The sequence below is a fragment of the Accipiter gentilis genome, chromosome 8, assembly GCF_929443795.1.
Source record: "Accipiter gentilis chromosome 8, bAccGen1.1, whole genome shotgun sequence".
In the NCBI taxonomy this organism is placed as follows: domain Eukaryota; kingdom Metazoa; phylum Chordata; class Aves; order Accipitriformes; family Accipitridae; genus Astur; species Astur gentilis.
The window spans coordinates 12,347,849-12,372,584 of record NC_064887.1 but is presented as its reverse complement, the minus strand read 5'-3'; the positions used below and the strand labels follow the sequence as shown (position 1 = coordinate 12,372,584).

At 53.6% G+C, this 24,736-nt stretch overlaps 2 protein-coding genes across 5 annotated transcripts in view; both read left to right on the top strand.

Moving 5' to 3' along the window:
* Window positions 1–722: 722 nt before the first annotated feature.
* On the top strand, window positions 723–6,210 carry LOC126042124 (Krueppel-like factor 2). Of its 2 annotated transcripts, XR_007507064.1 has the most exons (4): window positions 723–892; window positions 1,162–2,140; window positions 3,019–5,347; window positions 5,853–6,207. XR_007507064.1 is itself a non-coding variant. In XM_049808805.1 (3 exons), exons 1-3 carry the CDS (start codon window positions 800–802, stop codon window positions 3,192–3,194), a joined length of 1,248 nt encoding a protein of 415 aa, XP_049664762.1. In that variant the 5' UTR covers window positions 723–799; the 3' UTR covers window positions 3,195–6,210. The 2 variants fall into 2 exon arrangements, 1 of the variants encoding a protein (XP_049664762.1); XM_049808805.1 differs by having other exon boundaries at window positions 3,019–6,210.
* Window positions 6,211–10,616: 4,406 nt separating this feature from the next.
* DMAP1 (DNA methyltransferase 1 associated protein 1) overlaps window positions 10,617–24,736 on the top strand; it is a 35,935-nt gene continuing 21,815 nt past the window's right edge. The window contains exons 1-7 of one of the 3 annotated variants that reach the window (XM_049808802.1): window positions 10,617–10,676; window positions 11,049–11,205; window positions 14,576–14,667; window positions 15,289–15,484; window positions 19,901–20,059; window positions 21,213–21,380; window positions 22,354–22,539. In XM_049808802.1, coding sequence (XP_049664759.1) covers window positions 11,104–11,205; window positions 14,576–14,667; window positions 15,289–15,484; window positions 19,901–20,059; window positions 21,213–21,380; window positions 22,354–22,539 — 903 coding nt within the window. In that variant the 5' untranslated portion in view covers window positions 10,617–10,676; window positions 11,049–11,103. Of the gene's footprint in view, window positions 10,681–10,877; window positions 11,206–14,575; window positions 14,668–15,288; window positions 15,485–19,900; window positions 20,060–21,212; window positions 21,381–22,353; window positions 22,540–24,736 lie in introns of those variants that run through there. The other 2 variants (XM_049808803.1, XM_049808804.1) reach the window with 2 other exon arrangements.

Genomic DNA, 24,736 nt, shown 5'->3' with positions numbered 1-24,736 from the left:
CCGACGGCACCGGCACGGGGGGACGCGGCCTCACAGGCGCTGTTACGTGAAGCGGGTGGTATGGGGGCACGGGGGCTCGGCCACCCCGGCCCAGCTCCCCGGCTGGCACAAGCACCCGTTGCGACGGCACCTTTGCTCGCTGACGTGCTCGGCGTCCGCCATGGCGAGCGCCGTGCCCAGCTCACCAGCAGGCCTGCTCTCAGCTGTAACCTCGCACCAGACCTCCGCGGCACGCTCCCGCTAGCGTTCACACAATCTGACATGCGACCCGGCCGTTGCCCCTGCCCCACTCGGGGCAGGCTACCGGCAGACCCCCGGCTCTGCGAACTACAGCCCTGTTCCCCGCTCGCAGCGTGGGGTAAGGCCTCAGGGCACCGCTGCCCCACTCACGTCGTGGGGACGGGCAGGAGGGACTGTGGGCTTTGCGACTCACACCGGTCCCCCTGCCCCTTCTCCCGGCGTGGGGCAGGGCGCGGGGACCCCCGCCACGCCGCCCCGGCCGCGCGGGCAGGCGGCGGAGCGCCGTCGGGGCAGGGGCGGCCGGCGACCCCGCCCTCCGGGGCGGTGCCAGGGACGGGGGCGTGGCTCGGGCGACAGGAAAGCCAATGGAAAGCGGCGGCGGTGAATATCAATGTAGGCCGGGCCAATAGGGGCGCAGCCATGCTGTTAACAGCTTAGGGGCGCGGGGCGGTGCAGAGGCAGCGTTGCCGCCGCCGCCGCGGGGAGCGGAGCGGTGCCGGGCTCCGCGCACCGCGCTCCCCCAGCCCGCCCCGGCCCCGGTTCTCCCGCCCGGCCCGCCATGGCGGTGGCCGTGGACGAGAGCACCCTGCCCTCCATCTCCACTTTCGCCAACCTGCTGCCGCTGGAGGAGCGGCCCGCCGACATGCTCCACGTAAGCGCCGGGGACCGGGGAGGGGGCGGCGAGGGGGTTACGGGGCAGAGCGTCCCGAGCTGGGGCTCAGCCCGGCTGGGCTGGGGGGGGGGTGGCCCCCCCTTCCGCCGTCGGAGGGCGCCCCGGGGGCGGCGCAGCCGGCGCGGTGCCGACCCGTCGGACGGGTTGGGGGGAGCCGCCGCCCCGAGCGGGAGGCGCGGACCGCGGTGCCCGAGCGACGGGCGCCGCAGCCGTCGCCCCGCCGGTGCTGACGCCCCTCTTCCCCGCAGAGGATGCTGCAGCAGGACGGCGCCGCCGCCGTCAAGCGGGAGGAGGACGACCTGGGCAAGTTCGTGGACTTGGACTTCATCCTAGCGCACACCAGCAGCGGCGGGCAGGGGCCGCCCGGCCCCGGCCCCAACTACCCCCTGCCCGAGACCCCCGAGAGCTGCGGCACCACCTACGACAGCGACGGCTCCTACCCCACGCCGGGCAAGTTCCCGGCGCCTTACCCCGAGGGCCAGGGCCACAGCTACGTGGCCGAGCTGCTCACCCCGGACCTGCCCGGCCCCTGCGACCTGCAACGGAGGGAGTACACGGAGCTGCGGGTGCCCGGCGGCCCCCACCACCCCCATCACCACCCGCCCCTGCACCCGGCCCTGGCCCGCCCGCTGCCCCTGGACCCCGCGCAGCCCTTCGGGCCCCGCATCAAGAAGGAGCCGCCGGAGGAGCGCGCCTGCATGCTGGGGCTGCCCGCCGCCGCCGAGTACCTGGGGCCGGGCGGCGGCGAGCACAAGCCACGCGTGGCGCCGGGTCCCGGGCCGGGACCGGTGCCGGGGCCGCCGCTGCCCTACCCGGGCTTCGCCCACGGCCGCCTGGGGCCCCCCGAGGAGCCGCTGCCCGGCGCCGACCCCCACCTCCTGGCCGACCTGCCGCCCCACTACGCCGTGGCCCCGCACCGCTACGCGCCCCACTTCGCCCCCCAGCCGCCGCCGCCGCAGTTTCATGGACACTTTAGTGTTTTCAGGGAGCCCCTGAAGGGGCCGGGGCCGGGCCCGGCGGGGCTGCCCGGGCTGCTGGTCACGCCGCCCAACTCGCCGGTGCTGGAGTACTTCCCGGCCGGGGCCCCCCCCGAGGACTGCAAGCCCAAGCGCGGCCGCCGCTCGTGGGCGCGCAAGCGGACGGCCACGCACAACTGTGAATACCCGGGCTGCGGCAAGACCTACACCAAGAGCTCCCACCTCAAGGCGCACATGCGGACCCACACGGGTAAGGGCGCCTCGGGGGGTGGGGGGGCGGCCGGCTGCGCAGAGGGTCCCGGGTGGGGGGGGCCGGGGCGCACGGTGAGACCCGCGAGCCTGCTTTAGCGTGGTTGCCGGCAGGGGGTGTGGAGCGGCACCGGGTGTGCATGGATGGAGAAGACCCCCGTCAGTCCGGGGGTGTAACCGAGGGTCCCTGTGGGGGGGCTGGGCGGGGGCACCCGGAGAGACCCTGCAGCCGGCATGGGGCTGCACGGAGGGGTCCTGCGTGTGGGGCAGGGTGCAGCGGGGATGCCCCTGGGAGTGCTCAGAAGGACCCCCGTGGTGGGGGCTGGGCAGGGGCACACCGGGACCAGGGCACACACCGAGACCACCCCTGTGACACCCCTGCTTGTTGGCCTCGGGGCCCGGGGTGCCTAAAGAGGCAGGGCCTTGGGGACACATGGAGAAGTCCCTCACATGGGCTGAGGCCGAACAGAGTGGGGAGACTGATGGGCGTGTATGGGGAGACCCCCCCCCCCCCGGCAGAGATGGGACAGGGCACATGTTGCAGCCCCCCAGCAGGGACGAGCAGGGGAGCACCCACACTTTGAAGTGGGGCAGGGGCACATGGAAGGGTGCTGCAGGGGTGCCCAAATGATGACCCCAGTGCAGAGCACATGGACAGCGGAGCACATGGGGCAGGGGAGGAAGGTGGGGGACAAAAGGAAAAGTGGGGGAGGCAGAGGTGCGCAGGGGGTGGCAAGTACACTGCAGAGCTCCCTTCTCCTAAGGGTGGGGGTCAGGGATCCCTCTCAGAAAGAGGGGTGTTGGGTGGGGGAGCACAAGGCTGAAGGTGTAGGGAGGATGGGGACCTCCAAGCCCACTGACACTCCCTCTCCTCCACAGGTGAGAAGCCTTACCACTGCACCTGGGAAGGCTGTGGCTGGAAATTTGCCCGCTCCGACGAGCTGACCCGTCACTACCGCAAGCACACAGGGCACCGGCCCTTCCAGTGCCACCTCTGCGAGCGGGCTTTCTCCCGCTCCGACCACCTCGCCCTCCACATGAAGCGGCACATGTGAGCAGTGGGCTGCGGCCGGACTCGATGTCCCCGGAGCCAGCTCACAGTGTAAATAGCGTTGGGTTGGGGATGGCGATGGGGAACAGCCCGGCCTCTCAGCCCTCTTCGCTTGTAGATGATAACTAGTTTTCTCCTCCTGCCCCCGCTGTGAGAGCTGGGCCCAGCCGAGTGTGGGGAAGGGCTGCTTTGGGGCGTAGATGGGGAGCAAAGCTGCAAGAAGTGTCTTCAGCTCCCTGTGCCTGGAGGGTCCCCCCCAGCCAGGTACCTGGTGAGTGGGGGGGGGGGGGAGGGCTGGTGCAACAGGGATCTGTCCCCAGAGCTTGTATTTGGTATCAGCTTGACCTCCCTGCAAATCCTGGCACCCCCCTGGCTCCAGGGACTGTGGTGGCTGACTCTGGCCAGGCTTCAGCCGGAGACATGTGCCCACTGGGTACGTGGGTCGTGGTGCTGGGAAATGGGTTGCTGGTCTTCTCGGTTGTGGCCATCAGAACAAACCTGACCCAAAAGCCCAGAGTGGATGGGGCAAGGGTAGGACCTGACCTTGTCTTGTGGCTATAAAGGTTGGCAGGGGTTGGCAGCGCAGCATCACCTTGCACACGGAGCGGGGATGCTCCCGTTGCCAGCTTGGGACCCCGCTGGGCAGTCCGGTCCTGGCCGTTCCCACAGTTTTCCGCTCAGGAGCCTAAAATGGCTCTCCTGGCTCTCGTCTGCTTTCATTTGTCTTGTTCTTCCCCTCAGGATGACACCAGGTACTGCTGCAGCTGCCTTCCCCATGCTGCTTTTTTTTAAATTTAGTGTGTAAAGGACAGTGAGTCCAGCTATGAATGCCCAGGTCTCTGCTATACTTGAAACTTTCGTAGAGGGAAAAAAAGAGAAAACTCAAAAGAAAATGAGTCTTTTTATGTGCAGCTTCTGCAAAGCAAGTTGTAAATTAAACAAAGCAGTAATATATAATGTTTCTGTTTTTTAATATATTTTTTTTCTTCCAGCTGGGAACACAGATGAGTCTCGGCTTTGGGAAGTGCACTGTTCCCGTCTGTGTATATTGTTAATTAACATTTCTCTGCTTGGGCACGTTAGGTCTCTCGCACTCCGAAATGTTACTTTTCTTTATATGCAAACTGTTGAAATATTGTGATCTGCTGTATAATAAATAAACAAGACGTAAACATGAAAGAGCCAGGAGAGTTTACTTTAAAGCTTTCTTCTAAGAGGAGAGGGTGAGGCTGGGCTTGCTTGTCAGTAAATATTTACATCGATGTTCATTTCTGCTTAAGTTAGCTGTGGAGGATCGATGGGGAACGCCCAAGCCTCGGCATCCGAGCAGCATCTCCTGTGCAACAGCTCTTGAGTCACCCCACTTCCCTGTGCCTCAGTTTCCCTAATCTGCAGATGGGGCAATTGCAGCACTGGGATGGCGTGACTGGTCCTGCGGTGAGTCATCCCCGAGGGGAATGGCAGCCGAAACCGTACTGGGAGACTCGCTGGTCCCGGCTTCTTCCTAAGCGGTCCTGTCCCACTGGCCCCTGCAGTGGGAGCTCTGCAGCACCAGCCTTGTGGTCACAACCAGGAGGTCACTGGTAGCTGTTAGATCCTGTGTGCTGTCCCTGCTGCCCTCCTGGGGGGTGGCCCAGCAGCTTGGCGAGGTTCAGGTGCTGAGGTTTCCCTGCGTTAATAGGTGGTGACTCAGCACAAGCGTGCTGGCAGGTCCCGAGCTCAGCAAGCAGGTCTGGCTCCATCCCTCCCTCCCACGGCTGATTACCCGTGATGCACGCATCCCTCTGAAGGCTGGGACTTGTCTGGACCTGACACCATGCTGGCAGCACAGGGAGCACGCCGTATGGGCTGTGCGGTGCACTGGCCTGTGGTGGTGGTGGTGGCTTCCTCCTCCTGTGCTCCCTGCCACAGCCTCAGGTGGCTGGCCAGGGCTGGGGGGATGCCCTTGGGCTCCTTGCCCCGCAAATGGAAATGGGATGTGGCTGTGCTGCCAATGTGGGCTGGGCTGATCCTGCTCCTTCCCTGTTTTCCTGCTTGCAGCTGCAGAGAGTGGAGCTGGAAAAAGGGATGGGAATGGCAGAGTGGGGCTGATGTCCCCTTGAGGGGTGGCTCAGAGTCCTGGGGCCAGCATGCAGCCTTGGGGTCTGCCCTGAGCAGGTACAAAAGCATGGGTCTCTCCAGGCAGGGTGGTGGCAGCAGCTTGGGACATCATGTCCTGCCTGCAGGCCCAGGCATGGGACCATGGGACTGCATCCACAGGTGTCACAGATCCACCAGGCTCAATCACTTGTCCTTTCCACAGCTGCCTCCACCCTCTGCTTGCCCCACTTTCTGAGAGGTGCCTGGGTGGGGTGACTATGCTGGGACACAAGTGACCTGTGATGGGGTACCGGGGGTGTCTCGCTCCTGGGACACCCGGTACCCAAGGGTGAGGGTCCAACACTGGCAGGGTGGCTGGAGCAAAACTGCTGCCTCTTCCCTGGAGACTTGTTCAAAACGTCACATGGAGGGAGAGGGAGAGGGAAAGGTGTGGGCTGTTTGAATTAGCGATGAGTCAGGCTGGCAAAGCCAGATGGGGAGAGAGTGCGTGCCTGCGTGTTTGTGTGCGTATAAGTAATCTCTGGCTTTGTGTTTTTATTATGATTATTATTTTTATTTCCAGGGGAACGATGAATTTCTCCAACCATCCTGTCCCACTGGAAAGGCTGGCTCTGCTGTCCTGTCCTCCCTAAGCATCCTGGGAGCCGGAGTGACGGTCCGCAGCTGTTTTGAGGTTCAGCTCTGAGATCAGAGCACAAACCAGTTCTTCCTTGCCTTTCATCATCGCTGTGCCAGGGCGGGAGCAAGGTCCGGCTCTGCTGCTGCTGGCTTACACAGAGGCGAGAGCAGGGGAAGGCGTTTTGGCTCCTTCTCTGGGCAGAGCTGCTCCAGGTTTGCTCCCCTGGGCCTGGGGCAAGGCACTCCTTCGGGCACATGATGGGGCATGGCGGTCGCACGGACTGGCATGGCTGGGAACCTCACCTGGGGGAGGAGCAGCTGTAGTGGAAAAGGCAATTACAGTTAATTTGTTGTTAATAAAAAACACCCTCTTCCAATTGCCTGGGCCAAGACACACTCTCCATTGGAGGAGGGAGCCCAGTCCTGTCCCCAGCAAAACCTGCTCTGCAAAGCGATGAGGGCAGCAAGAAAACACCCTTGGCAGCACTGAGGAAGGCAGGACTGGGGTGCAATCCCTGCCTGCGGTCTGTGTGCCTGTGGTCAGCTGGAAAGCCCTTTGCCCTGGCCTGGCAGGGGCATGAGGGGACCCAAAACACAGCAGTCGACCGGGTGGGACCCTGCTTTGCAAGAGATATGGCTGTGCCGGAGAGGAGAGGGGGAGATGGTCCAGAGAAGCCAGGCTGGTGCCTGAAATGCTGATTTACCCATATAAAACCCCTGGGTCTGTGGCTGGCACAGCCTGGGGCAGGTCCTGGTGTCCTGGCTCACATGCTGGCCTGCTGCAGGGATGGTGCAGAGGGAAAGCTGGCTGGCAGGGCAATGCCACAGTGCCGCTGTGCCCACACGAAGGCATGCAGACCTTGCTCTGGGCCATATCTCCCCCCACCAGCCTGGCCTTCCCCCTTCGGCCACCTCCTGGCAAAAAGGCTCCTGGGAGCCATTGTGGTGGGTGATGCAGAGGACCCTGGCCCCCCCTGCAAACCTTAAGGTGCAGCCCTGTGGCTTTGGGGTACAGCCCAACCAGCACAGTGGGGAGGCAAGCGGGGAAGGGAAGGAACGAGGCATGGAGAAACACCTCCCAGCAGAGGAGTGAGTCATGGCCCCAGCGTGGCCTGGCACCGTGCAGTCACCTGCCAGCAGGAGCGGTGCCCTGGGGGTTTCATAGCTGGGGGCGGGAGGTGGGAAAGAGCAGCTCCGGTGGGTTTCTGGATGACCCAGCTCACGGGGATTCCCCTGTGTTGCAGCCAACAGGTCCCACAGAGCTGGCCCAGGGCTGCGGGGCGGTGGGGTTGAAGGGCTGTCGCAGGTCTGGGGGGGCTCCTTGCCCAGGGCTCGACCACGGTTGCTGCTGCGCACAGGGACAGGACGGAGCTGGGGAGGTGATGAGGGTGCTAGAGGTGGGACGCAGCCTGGGTGCTCTGGGGTGGGAGGGATGGTTTGGGGGTGCTTCGAGGGGCTGACATAGTCCTTTCCTCACCACAATGTGAGGTGGGAGCTGGGGTGCCCAGGGCTGAGGTGTCCCTGCTGAAGGATGCTCCCAGGGCTGGTGTCCCCCCTCCCAGTGGGGTAGTCGGAAGTGTCCCATCCCTGCCATGAGGGGAAGGTCCACCAGACTTCCCCTGGGTCCCTGCCCCTTGGGGTGGGCCAGGCGCCGTGATAACGGGGCTGTGGCTATTACCGCACCCTTAGGAAACATTTGGCTTTAGGCACCTGAACCCATGGGGAAGTGATAACTCCCCAGCTCGCTCACCCTGCCTGGACCCACACCTGGCACTATCGTGCCTTAGACACACATTGAGAGTTTTTCCACTGCCGGGCCTCAGATAACCTCCTCCCGCCCCACTGGCCGCAGTGTTTGCACTTGTCCTCCTCCGCTGGTGCCAGGCCGGGAGACACGCACACCTCAAGCCCTGGGCTGGAGGCACGCACACCTCTGGCCCAGGGCCACCTTTGGCCATGCCTGGCAGCCGAGGCACGGGCAAAAGGCATGAGGCATGAAGCCTCACGGCATCATGCACATCCTTCCCCCAGGACCCTGGGGTGGGCAGGCAGCTACCCTGGAGGGGGCCAGCACTGCCTTCCTGCCAGGGCTAAATGTGGGGGGACATCCCTTCCCCAGCTGCTGGGTGGCAGTGAGGTAGCCCAGGCTTGGTACCCTGTGACTGCAGGACAGCAGGAGGTAGGTGATGGAGTTGCAGTGACAGGACAGTGATGCTGGCTGTTGCTGTCCCCCCCACCAAAGCCCTGGGGTGCAGGACTGAGCTCCCTGGCATTGCTGTCTTACTGTGACCCGCTCCATTCCCTGGGCTCTCCCTTTTGCCCTGGCAAGGCAGGACCTCAGTGCTCTGGGGAGGTGACAGACCTGGGCACGTGTTCCTGTGCATGACTCTCAAGGATGGACCAGGTGTTTGCGGGCTGACCGAGGTCTCCAGCTGTGCCCCTTTGCTTTTTGAAGGCTGTGCAAGCTCTGGGATGCAGCGGCTGCTGCCCAGAAACGGTATCTCTGGGTCCCTTTGAAGGCAGTGCTAATTGCTCCACTGCTGATCAGGTTAGCAGAAGCACCCAACTCATGTGTTTCACTTGCAGGTCCATACAGCTCCTGGTGGGACCCAGCGACACCCACACTCACAGAGGTGGGGGGGAGGCAAGCTGTGAACAATGCAACCCAGCTGCCCACAATCTCCACCTTTCATGAGGTGAAAAAGCTGCTACCCTGGGGAGAGGAGCTCAAAATGTGCTGTGGACTTTGTTGAAGAGGAGCGAGTTAATCACCCTGCACTGGGGCAAAGCTTGGGCTGAATCCTGCTGGGATAGGGCTGGAAGCTGGGCTTAAGTAGGTCAGGCCTAGAAGTGGGGGATATTATCAAAACCCAAGGACGCTGAATGGCCACTTGTCTCTGGATTTTATTGTGGGACCGGTTGTGTTTTCTATAAGTGCTCTTTAACAACATGAACAGACTGTGAACGACCCGCTAGCAAGGGGCAAAAAGAGAGGTCCTCTTTCTCTGGTCTTACAAAGCTCTCTCTGGAGCAGCAGTGCCAGGCTTGCCAGGCAGGCAGAGCAGGGGTGAGACTGTGAAGGCAGCATTGGGAAAGCTCTGTCTCCCTCTGCGGACCCGCTTTGGGGAGCGTGGACCCCACCTCCAGGCCAGCTCTGGCAAGAGAGCAAGGAAAGGTGCTATAAATGATTAGGAATGGCCACATGCGCTGAGGGGGTGGGGAGGACTTGGGCGGATATGGCAGAGCTGAGAGCAAATGGGCAGGACAGGAGAAAACTCGGGATCAGCTCTGTCCTTGTGGGAGGAAGGGCCAAGATGCTAAGAGCCATGCCTGGCAGTGTGGGAGGGTTCAGATAAGGGGTGACAAACAGATGACACTCTGGGGCTGTTACCAGCTCCCGCTGGGGCACATTGGTGCTGGCTGGCTCCTGTGCCAGTCCCTGTGGGAAGGAATTGCCAGCTGGATGGGAACAGCAGCAACTCAGCACGGCCTGGCTGGCGTTGAGGGGCTGCATGCCGGTGTCGCCCCGGCACAGCGGGGTTCAGCTCATCTCAGGGCTGCTGCACAGCAGAAGAGATCCCCTGAGGGACACCCCTTCTCCTGGGGTATCTGAGGTGGCTGGCAGATCCCTGTGGATCTCTGCGCCCCTTGTTGAAACCTTCTGCTTCTGACAAACTTCTGCCAGGCAGCCTTGCTCCTGCCTTGATGCAGCGGGAAGGTGATTTCTCGAAGTCCTTCCTGGCCCCACACTGCTGTTTCCTCCCCCTTCCCCATTCCCCCCTCTCTTTCCTCCCACAGGGAAGAGGAAACAGGACAGTCCCATTAATAAAACTTTCACTCCTGGCTGCCTGCAGCCTCAGGTAAGCCCCGCAGCTCTGGAGCGCTTCGGGAGGGTTTTCACACCAAGCGTGAAGGCGAGGAGCACAGGCTTTGTAAAACGAAGCTGGGACGGGCAGCCCGAACGTGCAGCGCCTGCCCTGGCAGGCGGCCATCTGGCATGGCTGGCTCACCGCTGGCAAGGCCGACACGGGCTGGCGGGGAGAGTGGGAGGGTGCGACAGCTGTGAGCGAGCGCCTCGGGACCCAGCGAGGAGACACGAAAACTCCTTACGAGCTCTGCAGGGAACTGGGGTCAGCCCCAAGGCCCCCGGGGAGAGCAGGGGACTGTCCCGGGCTGGGCAGCGGGGGTGGCCGAAGCAGCCCCCACAGCCCCGGTGTCCCCGGCCGAAGCAGACCCCAGTGACCCATCACGAAGGCCCCAGGGGAACGGGCAACCCCTGCCTCGTCGCCTCGGGCAACCCGGGGGCGAGGGTGGGAGCACCCTGGAAGGCCCTGCAGCCCCCTTCTCCCGCACACGGCGCGACCCCCGGCCGCGGGCCGGGCTGAGGTGGGGGGTAGCCGCGGGCCGGGCTCGGAGACACCCGTGGGGCCCGGGCCGAGCACGGCTGTGCTGCCACCTCCTGGCGCGGGAGCGAGTCCCGCCTAGCAGCGCGCTCTCCGCCCTGAGCGGGGAAGGAGGTACGTCGACCCCGAGCGGGTGCGGGTGCTGCCGCCGAGGCTGCGGCGGAGGCAGCGCCGGGCCCGGGGCGGCCGCGACTTGCCGGCAGCGGGACGCGAACCCGCCGTCCCCACCTCTCCCCACCACCTCCCGTGGTGCGTCCCGCAAAGGGCTCCGGGCGCTTCCGGGCGCCTCTTGGCGGGAGCGGAAGTGGCGCTGCCCGGGTCCCTGTGTGGGTCGCACCGTCCCGGTGGCTGCGGAGCCGGCGCCGGTGGGTGAGCGCGGGACCGGCTCGGCTCGGCGCTGCTGCGTCCCCGCGGCGGCGCCTCGTCCCGCCCGTCCTCCGGCGGGCTTCCCGGGGCCCCGCCGCGGGGCTTCGGGCCGCGGGCTCGGCGTGCGTGGCCCCCGGGACCGGCCGGGTACAAGGCCCCGTTGTTGGGCCTGGGGGGGATGGGGAGGCGGCTGCGGGGGGTGTGTATGTATATGTAGGTGTATGTGTGTGTATATATATTTATATGCGTGGAGATATATGTGTGTGCGTGCATATATATAGGTACACATATGCGTGTTTGTGCGTGTATGGGATAGCCCCCGCGGGAGGTGGACGTTAACCCTGGCCCCCCTGGTTTCCCTACCCCGCCAGAGCTGGAGGGGACGGACAGGCCAGCGGCGAAGAAGGCCAGCAGGCAGGCGGAGAGATGGCGACGGGCGCAGACGTGCGGGACATCCTGGAGCTGGGCGGCGTAGAGTCGGAGAACACGGGCACCATCAACAAAAAGGATATCATCAACTCGGATAAGGTGAAGTGCGATGCTCTAAGGGGCCGCTGCTTGTTTTCAAGGCACTGACTGACCTTGCCTGTGGCGTCTGGGGTGAATACTGGAAAAAAAATAGGATAAAGCATGTTCCTACTATAGTCCATTTATTTTGGGGCTTCCTAGGAGTATCTGGAGATGCCTGCAGGGCCCCACTCCTGGGTTCCTGGATTCTTAGTTAGCTGTGCTGTGGCATTTGGTGTGGTATTTAAGCTGGAGCTGTGTAAGTGCTGTTCTGGTGAGCTGAGCCTGGCCCCAGGACATTTTTAGCTGTCTCCAAAATTCCCGTTATGTGCAGTAAGTGTGAGATGTGTTTACCATCTAGCACCCAAGCACATGGAAATAATATAATACAGACATGTTTTAGAAGGAAAAACCATCTGACTGGATTGAATGCTTAATGTCTTCAGACTATGGGAGCAGTCCCCATGTGAGGAAGGTGTGTGGCTGGGGTTTGGGGAACTGGGATGTGTTGCCTGTGGGAATGCGGGCAAGTTGGTGAGCTCTGTTAAGGATGTATGCCATAATGTCCTGCGTTCTGTATTGTAATATGCTACAGTATGTTGTTGCCTTCTGTATTTTAAATTTGGGCAAGCTTTTGGCTGTCCCATGCTTTGCAAGGTGTTGGGAAGATGGATTCACGAGTAGTTTTGAGATGCGGAGGTGCTTGGAAATGAGCTGGGGGAGGTGAAATCCCCAGGAGCTGTCTGGTACCGAGATGGTCTGATTTGGAGTAAAGCCTGTGGATTTGTTTTAAAAAAACCCAAACAACAAAACACCAAACCAAAACCAAACATACGCAACCACCCCATTCCTGAAAGTACTTCCTGACTGTCTTTGCCCCCACTGAAATATTTGTCTCTGAAGAGAAGCACAATGATTTCATGACTGCCTTGCTGGGGATAAGACACATAGTATAATTGGTGTAATGGAAAACTGATGAGTTTCAGTAATTTAAAGGGTGAAATGTTAAAATCGCCAGTTATCGTCTGTGTTGGTGAATAGTATGTCCGGTGAGCAGTTTGTTGGCTGGATTCAGCCTGCAATGTTATGCTGCTGAATGTTTGGAGTTGGGAGTTCTTTGATTTAGATGCGTTTGTCTGTTAGCTATCAGAGAGCTGAAGGAGTACTGGTGGCTGTCTGTCTCTCTTTTTGCAGCAGAGAATAAGATGGGTTTCTCCTCAAGTTTACAGTAGTGGAAAGAGAGAGGAAGGTAATATGCAGTGAGAGGTTTTGGGATAGGAGTGCAGGAGGCCATTTGCAGCTGTGAATGAAACATTCTGAATTTCTACACCGTACAGAAACTAAATCAAACCAAAGGTATCGGGTGGAGAGAGCAAAATTGCTAATAATAGTACAGCACTTGCTCAGGAAATAGATCTATTCTCAATTAGAAAAGTGTCCTGGTTTTGGCTGGGATAGAGTTAATTTTCTTTCTAGTAGCTAGTACAGTGTTATGTTTTGGATTCAGTATGAGAAGAATGTTGATAACACACTGATGTTTTCAGTTGTTGCTAAGTAATGTTTAGACTAAGTCAAGGATTTTTCAGCTTCTCATGCCCAGCTAGCAAGAAGGCTGGAGGGGCACAAGAAGTTGGGAGGGGACACAGCCCGGACAGCTGACCCAAACTGGCCAAAGAGGTATTCCATACCATGTGATGTCATGGCCAGTATATAAACTGATGGGAGTTCGCCTTGGGGCGGGGGGGGGGGGAAATCTCTGCTCAGGAAGGAAGTCGGCATTCGTTGACGAGTGGTGAGTAATTGCATTGTGCATCACTTGTTTTGTATATTCTGATCCTTTTATTATTATTATTATTATCATCATCATCATATTAGTTTCTTCCTTTCTCTTCTATTAAACTGTTCTTATCTCAACCCATGAGTTTTACCTTTTTCCTTCTGATTCTCTCTCCCATCCCACTGCGTTGGGGGAAAGTGAGTGAGTGGCTGCGTGGTGCTTAGTTGCTGACTGGGGTTAAACTATGACAAAAAGAAACAGATTGATATCTTTAAATCACACGAGAATCGTGAAGTACTTTCCAGTCCATTAGTGACTGAGAATGTTAAAATAAAAATTACTAGGCATAAAAACATTTAAATCAGCAGGACCAAGTAATTTGTTCTTAACTCCTAAAAGAGCTGGCTGAGCTGATCTCTGGCCTGCTGATATTAACTTTTAATAAATCTGGGAACTTTGGGGGAATTCCAGAAGCCTGTGTTCAAACAGGGTGTGTGGTGACCCACGGGTAACTGCCTTGGTTGGCCTTACATTGCTCCTGGGCAAAGTGATGGACACGTTAGGAGAAAGGTGTTTGATTAGGAGTGAAAAGGTGCCAATATAATGAATGTCTGTCATGAAGTTTTATGGAAAGTAGTTGTAGTCCAAGCTGATAGATTATTATTTTTTTAATGGGATTTTGAATTTGCTTGATAAAGGTGACTATGGATTTAATACAATTTATGATATAGTGTTAGTTTTAGTACTGCAAAATATTCTGATTTAAAAGTTGGTAGCAATATGGTAAACAAGTACTTAAAAGCAGTGACATGGCTAGTAGTAATAAAGATGGTACAGTTAGACCAAATGCTCTGGACTACTCGGTAAACTTGGCCCACTTAAATAAAGTGTACCTTGTTAATGTGGCTGTTACTGTATCTACCTGAATCCAAAGCCGATTACTTTACAAACTTGTATATGTGATATGAAGTGGACTGTGTCTTAGAAACTATCAGTTCTGACAAGGTTTTAGGGGCCAGATTGAGTTGTCTACACTGAATTCCTAGTATGAAGAAACTATGTTAAAAAGAGTTACTTGCTGTATAAATGGGAGAGCGGAGCTGGGAACGGGGGGTTTACTTTTGTAGGTGATACCGGTAGTTCTGACGTGGGGCTACTGCAAGGACTTGATCACAACTGGTAAAAACTGAAGTTGTTGTGGAACAAAGTGACAAAAACTAAGAGAGGGTGGGAAGACATTTCTTACTATCTTCTCTAAAAGGTAGAGAATCACTTAATTAAATGCATTAATACCTTCACCTGAGGACCATGCTTACCTAGTAAAAAAACCAGTTAGTGCACCAGCCCCTGAAAATTACAGCCAGGTGTTCAACTTAGAATTTAAGTGTGTGTTATCAGCAACAAGAAGTGTCTGAGTACTGGAGAGTGCTATCACTGAAAGTGGGCACATTTTGTCTGTCAGTGTCTTCCACCAGGAACAGGCACTTTCCTGGAGAAATTTGAGGTGTCTAAAACCAGATAAAAGTGAAAACCATCACAGGGCACCAGGTTATGTAGTTTAATGTTCCTTGGGATTGCTACTTCTGAATCTAAAATGCAATTCTTTTGTTTCAGAAAAAATCCAAGAAATCTTCAGAGACATTGACATTTAAGAGGCCAGAGGGAATGCACCGAGAAGTTTATGCACTCCTCTACTCTGACAAAAAGTAAGAGCTTATGATCATCTGTGCAGGTTGTGGGGTAGCCTGGGCTTTTGGTGGCAGGGCAGCATCCTCTTGAAACCACAGACAGTCTCACTTCCCAGGCTGATTTCCCTTTGTGCTTGGTCCGTGCTCATGCCCTTCTCTCTTAGACAGTCATGGACAGTGTTTGTCTTCTCTTTCCTAAATTTGAGGGGTTGGCACTGTGTAGGAAATGAATTAGGTACAGGCACAATAGTCTAGGGCAGACAAGGCAGCGTTCTTACCCTTCTGTATCTAATTTTCTTTTATTCGCAACTGGGAATAGTACCTGCTTTTATTTCTGCAAAAATAGTTCTACAGCAGCCTGTATTTAGCTTGTTATGGATTGTGCCCTTGCCTCAAAGGTCTTTTGCATAGTTTGCTTTCCAGATGGTTCCATTCAAACCCATCCGTGCTGTGTATTCTGTCCTCTGATGCGGGAAGCATTGCAGTCTGGGAAGTGCAAAACCTGTAATAAAGCTTAAACTCAGATTTTCCCACCCTAAACATCATGGTGGCAGATCCCACTCTTGAGTCTGAAATCTCTTTGGGTTTGTGCTGGGCTGCTTCTAGCTTCTTGTCAGCCAGTGCTTTTCTCCGCCACAGGGATGCACCTCCGCTGCTGCCAAGTGATACAACTCAGGGTTATCGAACAGTGAAAGCAAAACTGGGGTCAAAGAAAGTCCGTCCTTGGAAGTGGATGCCTTTTACCAACCCAGCGAGAAAAGATGGAGCAATGTTCTACCACTGGAGGAGAGCAGCAGAGGAAGGGAAGGACTACCCTTTTGCGAGGTTCAATAAAGTAAGTGGGAGCACTTTCAAACAAAAGTGTATAAATAGCAGCTGAAATATAAATATAAATATTTATAGTTAGCATATAAATAGCACCCTTTGGTCAGCTGCTTGAACATCCAGACAGGAGGCTGGTTCTTTCAACAAGTGAAGGCTGAGTTAGATTTGGCAACTGCATTTTAAATTGCAGCATGGCCTGCAGCCATGTGACCACAGACCATGATGTCTCCAGATCATTCAAGCTAAGTGGGCTGGCTTGGTATGTGGTCAGAGTTCGCTAGAGCCCCCCTGTGTTTCAGGTGTGGAGTCATTGATTTGGTAAGGAGGCACTCTGCCATCTAATTCAGTTCCTAACCAACATCCTCCCCCTGATTACAGGCTCTGGATAGTAAAAGAGATTCTATTCCAAGAGAGACATTAAAGTCATAAGTCTTGTTATTTTGCCCAGTATGAAAAAAATTGCTTGAGCTTCATGGCCAAAAAGCTGGCTTGCAGCCTCTTGGCTGGATTCCAGCACAGATGCTGAATTGCATTGCGTTCCCTCTGAAATTGCTCCTGTGGTATCAGTGTGGTGCAGTACCCTGTTCTTTGCATCTTACATTAAATTGTCACAATGTGTTGTTGTAATCTCCTGCTGTCTTTTGTCCCAGATGTATCTGCTTTGAGTGGTTGGGGCTTTCATGTGTATGCACAAAGAAAACTACATCAAGATTTATACTTCAAAGACAGAACCTCCAAAGTTAGGAAGGAGCGGAGTTAGGGTACCTCCCTAATGTAATTTAACCCCCTTCATGATGCAAATCTAAAGGGGAAAAAAAAGTATGTGCTAACATGATTCCACAAAAGCTCTGCTTGCATATAACTGTATACAACATTTTAAGTTTGTAACCCACAGAGCATCAGCTCTAACAAAGCCTGGTTTCCTGCAGAGTTAAGTGGTTGGTTGACCTTATATGTAAGAAGGCTCAAGCTCTGACTGATGCTTTTCCTCTTGCTGGGACATTGGTAAGAGCCTCCTGTGGTATCTCTTCTCTGATGTCTAGGGTGGAAGTCTGAAGCATGACTCAGTTGAGGCACCTACCTAGCTGTCTGAGTGAAACTTTGGGAGTGTAATTGTCTCTAAGACTCTACTGCTGTAACAGTTTTTGGCTGAGTTCAACTGAGTTTATCAGAGGGGGCCATACATGGGTGTTGTAATTACACGATTCTCGTTTCCTTAACTTTATCGTGTACTGGGAATTGACAGACAGAAGAGCCTTCAGCAAGACTGCAACCTTTAGATTAGTGGTGCAGACCTCTGCATGTGCACAATTACAAATATTAGGAGCAAGTTGTTACCCTTGTGGATCTGTGGTTGAGAGGGTAGAAGGCAGTGATGAGTAGTTTTGCAGATATTTGCTATGTCAGAGGAATTTTATTTACTTTTCCAGACTCTTCTATAGGTTCCTTCTCACATACTTGATACTTGATACCTGTGCCTGAATCTCTCGCTCCCCTTGGCATGAGCCCATTTTCCTGTGTAGTCCATCCTATTGGTCACTCAAGCTCTTTAACCTGGCTCCTGCGTCACTGCTTAGTAGCTTTGCCTTTTCTCCGTGCTTCCAGTCTCCGAACAAAATCCTCCTGTTCATTGTGAGATCCAAAATGTAAACTTAGGTTTCATGGTGTACACTGAGCCTTGATCCAGGGTGTGAAATAGGTATATAAAAGCAGCTTCACTGGTATCAGAGCAAAGGCCTCTCTCAGCTGATATTCTGTTTCTGGCTACCATTAGTAAAGGCTTAGAGAAAGAGCATGAGAATGGGGTAAATATAGAGCTTTTTTTTCCTAGCTTCTGGTGGTCTTTGGCTTAAGGATTTCTTAACTTGGAATTTGTGTTTAATAATTCTTGCTAGGTACGTTCAGCGCAGAAAACTGCTTTGTGAATATCCCATGTTAATGAGTTTTTCAGGTTAATTTTGTATGGTGCGCAAAGGTGCTTTCTTCTGTTTGTTTTAAACTGCCTTGGGGTTTCATTTGGTGTCTCTGAGATCTTGTGTTACATGATGTAGCAAACTGTCCTTGCTATGTACTGTGTTTTCTGTAATTTGACATACATCTGCCCTTCTGTGCCCTGTCTCACCCTTGTTGTTCTCAAATATCCTTTCTTTTGAAATGGGTGGACTAGGAGTGAGTGTTTCACTTATGGAAGCATGGTGGGTTTGTACATTGGCTGTGTTTCTCTTTATTTCCCTGATCATTTTTACTGTTCAGTTTGTCTTTTCACTACTACTAGGCATTGTGCTGATGTTTTCACAGAACTATCTCATGGCTCCGGGATCTTTTCCTGAGCAGTTTCAGCTAATTTAATGCCCATCATTGTGTGAGTTTATAGTGTGGAATGTAGGACTGAGAGGGGTTTTCTGGGCCATTGAATCCTCTTCTTGGCTCTTTCAGGTCCTGCACCATCCAGTCCCTTTCATAAACTGATGAAGTTCCTTTTGAAAAGCACTTGGGTTTTCCTGTCCCTGTGCTTCCTTGGGAAGCTGTTCCAGACTGTCTCTGCTCCATTTCTCATTTCCAGGTTAAATTTTCCATGTTAAATTGGCATTTCTTTGCAAGCCAATTTCTTTGTCCTTATTTCAGTTGTCCTTTTCTTCCTGCGGGTATTCCTTTCATTCCATCTAGCATACTTGAAGCCTGCAGTCAGATTCCCTTTCAGACTTCATTTGCTAGGCTCCTTTCTCTTCCAGTCTGCTGTGGGAAGACAAGCTCGTCACCCCATTACTCATCCTCGTTCTTCTCTGTACTTGTTCCCATTTCAGTTCATCTTTCCTGAACAGGGGTCAGTAGAGTTGTAGTTGGTATTCCTGCCAAGGTCTTGTTGTGCAACTGAAACCCTGCCAGTTTGTGCTGGAAATCCCTCTTGAGGGGTCATATTTGCATTTTCATGGCCATGTTGCATTTGAACTTACAGTCATCCTGTGGTTGGGTCAAGCTTTCCACCTGATGAGTTCCCACCTTCTCACTTCTCTGCAGTTCTCACCTGCACAGCCACGAGTGGGGCTGAGGAAGCGTTTTGGGGACTGCTCTTTGCTCTTATCCCGTTCTCTTCTCTGATCAGGCATCTGCCACCTTCCCTTCCACCCACTGCAGAGGGCCCTGCTGGCTCTTTTCATGTATGTATACAACTCTAGAAAATATTTTTTTTTCATGATGTACATAGGACATCCTTATGTGTCTAGTAAGATGGCTTTTCTCCTGATGGAAGTGGTACTTGAAGGTTGAGGTGCAGTGCATCCCCAAGAGATATGCTTCAACTTTAAAGCTTCTGTGTCTAAGTGATGGAAGAAGGGCAGTAGACCTAAAAGAGGCTGCTATTTGGAGGCTCAGAAGTGCTCCTCTGAGCTGTATGGAGTTCATGAGGATGACTTTTCTGGTGTAGGACTCAGGAGGGCGTAGAGGTGTTGAAGCATGTGCATTGCTTGCATGCACAAGATGTTTTCTTGTGGCGGCAGGACCTCCTCAGGCTGAGTGAAGTTTCACTACAGGAGTGATGGGAGGTGGTAAGGGAGGAAAGCACAGGCTTGTTTTCATTTTTGCTTTACCATGCGCTAGGAATTCCCCTAATACAGTAAGTATTTTTACTGTTCCTTTAGTAGCCATGTGACACTTATGTTCTGGATAGAGCCCTTGCAGAGCAGTTCCAGGGTGGGGACAGTGGTGTGGGTTTGGCCTTTTAGGCACCTGGGACACTCAGAGTTGGACTGTCGTTTGGCCCTGTGGCTCTGCTGGAGAAAGGGTGGATGAGGAAGGGAGGGACAAAGTTGTCTGCCAAGTTTATGGCCCTCAGTTGTACAGCACCCAGCCTTTCATATCTTCATGGCACTGTCTGCACCAAACATGAAAGAAGTGGGTTGTATGTCAAAGCAGAAGGTGTGCTAAAGGCTAGGAAGTACTGCTCCTTACCTTTCCTGTTCTTCCCGTACAAGTAAGCGTGTCCCAAGCCAAGTAAAGAGTCAACTGTCAGAGCAGTTTCTGTCAAGGTATTGGTGCTGCTATATGGGAGGAATGCAGGGAGGCTGGCTGAACCTTGTTTTCACTGTCATGCTAGCCTGATAATTTTGAAACCTATAGTCAGGATGTGGGTTGCTGACCTCTGCCTGTGTCAGCCACCTGAAATAGGTTTCAGCCTCCCAGGCAGTAGCTCTTTGTAGGCTCCCCAGAACATCATGTTTGTGGCCCTGAGATCACACATTGCTCCTTATCAAGAACTCTGCCTGCTCGTCATGTTTCCTACCAGGGCATGTTGCTCAGGGTCCTGGGAGTCCCCTTCCTGTCAGTGCACTGCTCTTGTTCTTGGCTCAAGTATCTTGGCCCTTACCAGCTGGCAATGAGAAGGGCAGTGCTGCAAGAGAGCTACCATGTTTATCTTTTCTCTGCATAGACAGTGCAGGTACCTGTCTACTCGGAGCAGGAGTACCAGATGTATCTCCATGATGATGCGTGGACCAAAGCTGAGACAGACCACCTCTTTGACCTGGCTCGGCGTTTTGATCTGCGCTTTGTAGTGATTCATGACCGCTATGATCACCAGCAGTTCAAGGTGAGTCCCGGGGGCCAAGGTGCTGCTAGCAAACTGCTGCTACGGCACGTGCAGGGCTTGCTGCACTGCAAAGACCAAATTACCCTTTATATCAACTTAATTAGGGGAAAATAATGAATTATTGGCAGCAAGGAATATTGAATTTCCAGCACAGGGCATTGCTGCTTGCTTTGTTTGTAATTAAATCCACTGTGACTTGTGCTCATTCTCTGTTGTGTTTTATTAGAAAGTTAGAAGGTTTACCCCTGCCAGGAGAGCAACTCATTGTTCCTTGAAGATAAAGCAGCTGGGGAGTTTATCTGAGCAGCATAAGTGTCCTGGATTCCAGTCTAGGCCCTGGGAGAAGGATCTACTAAGGTCCCTGGGGATTGGGATTTTTCCCTGGTGCTGCTCCTGACTTGTGGTCTGACCAGCTGTAGGTTTCTGTCATCTCTTCTGTGAAGCAGGGACCATTAGTGGTCTGAAGGTGCAACCCTGGTGTCATGGTCATAAATCTCCTGTAACTGCTGGTTCCATGCCTCCTGGTGGCATGGAGGAATGATGTGACTCCTACAGAACAGCTCCAAATGCTGGAACTTTTTGTTGCCCTCTGAAATGCTCATGTGAAGAGCCTGTGGCAAAGTGAAATAACAAGAGCCTGCCCAGCTGGGCAGTCCAAACACCTCTGGTGCTTGGAGTGAGGGAGCACAGCTCAGACTCCCTGTAACGATGGGCAATGAATTGTTGTAGCTGATACCTTCTTGGTTATGACTTGAATGGCCATTGTTTGGAGCATCTCAGAGGAGGCCTCCTGTGCGTTTGTCACAGATTCCTGTTGGCAGGTTTTCTCCTCGAGACAACTATCTTTGCATCCTTTTATCTGGGAGTGCTTCACTGCTGTATTGTCTCTAACTCTCGGCTGTATTGTTGGACACTGGTGGGTGTTTTTAAAGCCGTAGCTCTGAACCCATGACACTTGATTCATGCAGTTCACTGAGAAACTCCCCCTTCCCTGTGGTTCCACCAGGATTGGCAAGGCTCCCTGCTGATCTTCCTCCCAGGCACTGTCTCATACCAAAGCTGACATCCTTCAGCCAGTGGTTCTTAGCTGGCTACTGTGCAAGGTTTTGTTTGGTTCTTCCATAATGTTGTCCTCCTGTGATGCCTTCCACAGAAAAGATCAGTGGAGGACCTGAAGGAACGATATTATCACATCTGTGCCAAGCTGGCTAATATTCGTGCAGCTCCGGGCACAGACCTGAAAATCCCAGTCTTTGATGCTGGCCATGAGAGGCGAAGAAAGGAACAACTAGAAAGGCTGTACAATAGGACACCTGAGCAGGTAACCTGGGGAGGAGAGCATCACTGCTCCAAAAGATTTATAAGTTGAATCAGTAGGTGAGTGAAATAGACCAGAGGGTGGGAAAGGGAAAGAAAGACTGGACAAGAAAAGAGCAACACTTAAGTACTGCTTTTGTTGTTGAGTTCATGTCTTTCTAAGGGATACAAAAGGACAATAACTGAGAAACCTGATTATATAGGAGAGAGGGCTAGGTGAGCAGAGTTGTGGTCTCTGGTAACTGCTAACACCTTCTCTGTGACACTTACTGTACTAGTCCTCTGAATAGAAATTCTCAGATCAGTGTCCTTATGAGTCCCCAAGTCCCATGGGCAGAGAATTATTTCCTTGAGAGTAAAAATCTTGCCAGAAAACATCAAAGACTGTAAATCCACATGTTTAGTTCTCCTCTTTGTTGAAGCTGTGTAACGGTCCCAGGGTTTAGAGGTTAAGGAACTGTGTGTTCCCCAAAGGCTGAGGGATAACATCCTTTTCTGTTAGTAGTTCCCTCTAATGACAAGTTCATATGTGTAATGATTCTGCTTGTCCCTCCCACGTTGACAGGTGTGCTGATACTAGGCATAGCTGCTCTATGTTCTACATGCTATGTTTGAGGAGGGGAGCCAGCTTTTCACAACACCGCATTTGCAACTACAGTATATTTGGGCTCTTTTACCCTTCTATCTGTGCTCTTGGTCTCTTTGTCTGGAGGTGGGATTAATCATTTATGGATGCTGCTGAAAGGTGCATCATGGATGTTGTGATATGGTACCTGCCAGTTTGTAGACTGGCATTGCCATGGATGCAGGACAAGGCTATGAAGCATAATGCGCTCTGCAAATCCAAGATACTAGGCAGAGGAGCTTAAAGTTATTCCCAGGCTGGCCCAGAGCAGAGCTGTTATCGGTAGATGGCCCCCTTGCCTTGCTATGCCTCCCCTCCTGCTCTGATTGCCTTTACGTGCTCTGGTCTGCAGGTGGCAGAAGAAGAATACCTCATCCAGGAGCTCCGCAAAATCGAAACCAGGAAGAAAGAGAGAGAAAAGAGAACCCAAGACCTGCAGAAGCTTATCACGGCTGCTGACACCACCACTGAGCAGAGACGTGCCGAGCGCAAGGCTCCCAAGAAGAAGCTGCCACAGAAGAAGGAGACAGAGAAGCCTGTAAACATGCCTTCTTTTTTTATTATTATTTTTTTTCCCTTTCTTTCCTCAGTTTATGCTGTGGCTGGGTAATGTGTTTCCTTCAGCAATCCTACTGGGATCAGGCCCTCAGCTCTTCTGGGGGGAGTGGCTGCTGGCTGCCTTCTAGCAGATGCTTTTTCGGTTACATCTTTTGGAAGGCAGATTGGTCTAAGGCAGCCATTGTCAGAGTGCTCTGGTGTGCTTTCTGTCTCTCTCCTATTTGAAAAATGCTGTTTTAAGTCCTGTTTCCCTTTCCCTCCCTGAGAAATGGAATTAAATGATGCCAGCCATTCATGCCTCGTGGCAGGGAGAAGCATCCATCTCCCTGCTTCTCCCAAGTGGATTCTGGTACTGCTGTGCAGGGTTGTCCCACAAACCCATTATCTTTCCCCTGCCTTCTTTTTGTAGTCTAGGTTTCCCTTTCCTTCCCCACTCCTGGGTCCCAGCAGCATCTCCCCAAGCTCAATAGATGCCCCTCTCCAGATCCTCAGCTGTGATCAGAGCAGCCCTGCTGGGGGCCTCTTGTATTCTGGGAGCTATTGCTTCTTACTTCTCCTTTAGCTGAGCTAAAGTCTAAGGAGCCCAGAACACAGGTTTCAGTTCACATTTGATGTTACCTCAATTTCCCTTTCTGGAAAGAGGACAGCATGGACTGAACTAAATTCAGCACCTTCAGTAGGAAAGGGCTGTTACAAAATCTCAGATGTTTCCAGTGAGACCCTGGGAATTCCTGTCCCTGCACCTTGTGAACAGAGAGCACTTGTGTCATTGTCCTCCAAAAGGGTCTGTGCAGGAAGGGGAGAGTAGCAGTGAATGCTAGACAGTTACTGCTTGACGAAGTGTGCCTAATGGCCACCACTTAAAACATTGTTTTGGGTCGTTCCCCCCCCCCCCCCCATGTAATCTCACTGGGCACTTTGTGCATTGAATTCCCTTGGGGGTTGATCTGGTAAGGCCAGGCGTGGCTGGCATATCTCCCTTTAAAGAAAGCTGCTTGTTGTTGTTGCTAATGAAAAAAGGGTGGTGATGGAGAATGGGGCTGGAAAGATGCTGAGGATGCCAAGGTGAGGGAGTCCAGCCCTAAATATTGCCTGTTGACTGGTGCCTGTCTGCAGGCATATAGTGGATAGGCACGCCAGGGTGGGCAGAGAAGCAGTTTCTGTTGTTGCACTAGCATCATTTCAACCATGACAGAGTCCATTAGGAGTCAATTACCAACTATAGCTGGGAAATGTTAAGAAAAAAATTGCATTTTAACTAAGAATTTGAATCGGGAGCTGCATCAGCATCATTTCAACAAAGGAAAATCATTTACCAAAGAGTCAATTGAGGTTGAAGCGTTTACAGCATGTACAGGCACGCAAGGCAAAAGAACCCATTTAATTGCTTATGCGCTGAGTGCAGTCAGAGTTGTCTCGGCTAAGCCAGCGATGCTGATTTACCCTCTGATTTACCCTCACTGCTTGTGTCAGGGTGTTCAGCAACAGGCTGGGGGGCAGAGTTCGGGGAGTCTGAAAGCCAGCCTTCATCCAAAGGAAGCAGAGAGGATTGGTTTTTGATTGCAGCCGCCTTTGTCTCTAATAATCCAAGCAGGGAGGCTACATCCTAACAAAGATCAAAGTGATCCCTACAAGTTCATGAGCCCTGTTGGTAGTTAGAGAATCCTTTTTCCACCATGGTCATGTTTAGAAATCTCTTCCTGAGGCCTCTGTTTATTGGAGTGACCACAGGTAACTTAAAAAAATCTTAATGCAGAGATTAACTCTGCCATGCAGAGTGGTTTGCAAGGTGCCACCTCAAGACCAATACATAGAGATAGCTGACAGAGAAGTGAGAGTCATTGGCAGGGAACTTGAGGAACTGAGTCACTGTCCTGCAGCATCTCTTATGATCTTGGGACAGCCCTGGTTGTCTCAGCCTTGTCTGGAATGAACAAAGAGCAAGCTGCAGAGCCTCTTTGCAGAGAAATGTGGGAGCAGCAAGGCAAAAGCCGTCTCCAAAGAAATTGGGAGATTTCAGGTGACTCTTCCTTCTGGAAAACCGTGATTGAGCATGCATTTTGCAGAGATTGTGGCTATTCTTGGATTGAATCATGAGTATCGCTGACCCATTCAGGGGACCCCACACCATTCAGTGCACAGGGCCCTGTAGATAGCCTGTTTTAATCATTTAAAAG

Bases quoted from the DNA above. Each gene is read 5' to 3' on its own strand.
- LOC126042124 (XM_049808805.1), top strand. From the start codon at position 800: ATGGCGGTGGCCGTGGACGAGAGCACCCTGCCCTCCATCTCCACTTTC. The intron at 893-1,161 runs GTAAGCGCCGGG...TCTTCCCCGCAG, and splicing joins GGCCCGCCGACATGCTCCAC to AGGATGCTGCAGCAGGACGG. The intron at 2,141-3,018 runs GTAAGGGCGCCT...TCTCCTCCACAG, and splicing joins GCACATGCGGACCCACACGG to GTGAGAAGCCTTACCACTGC.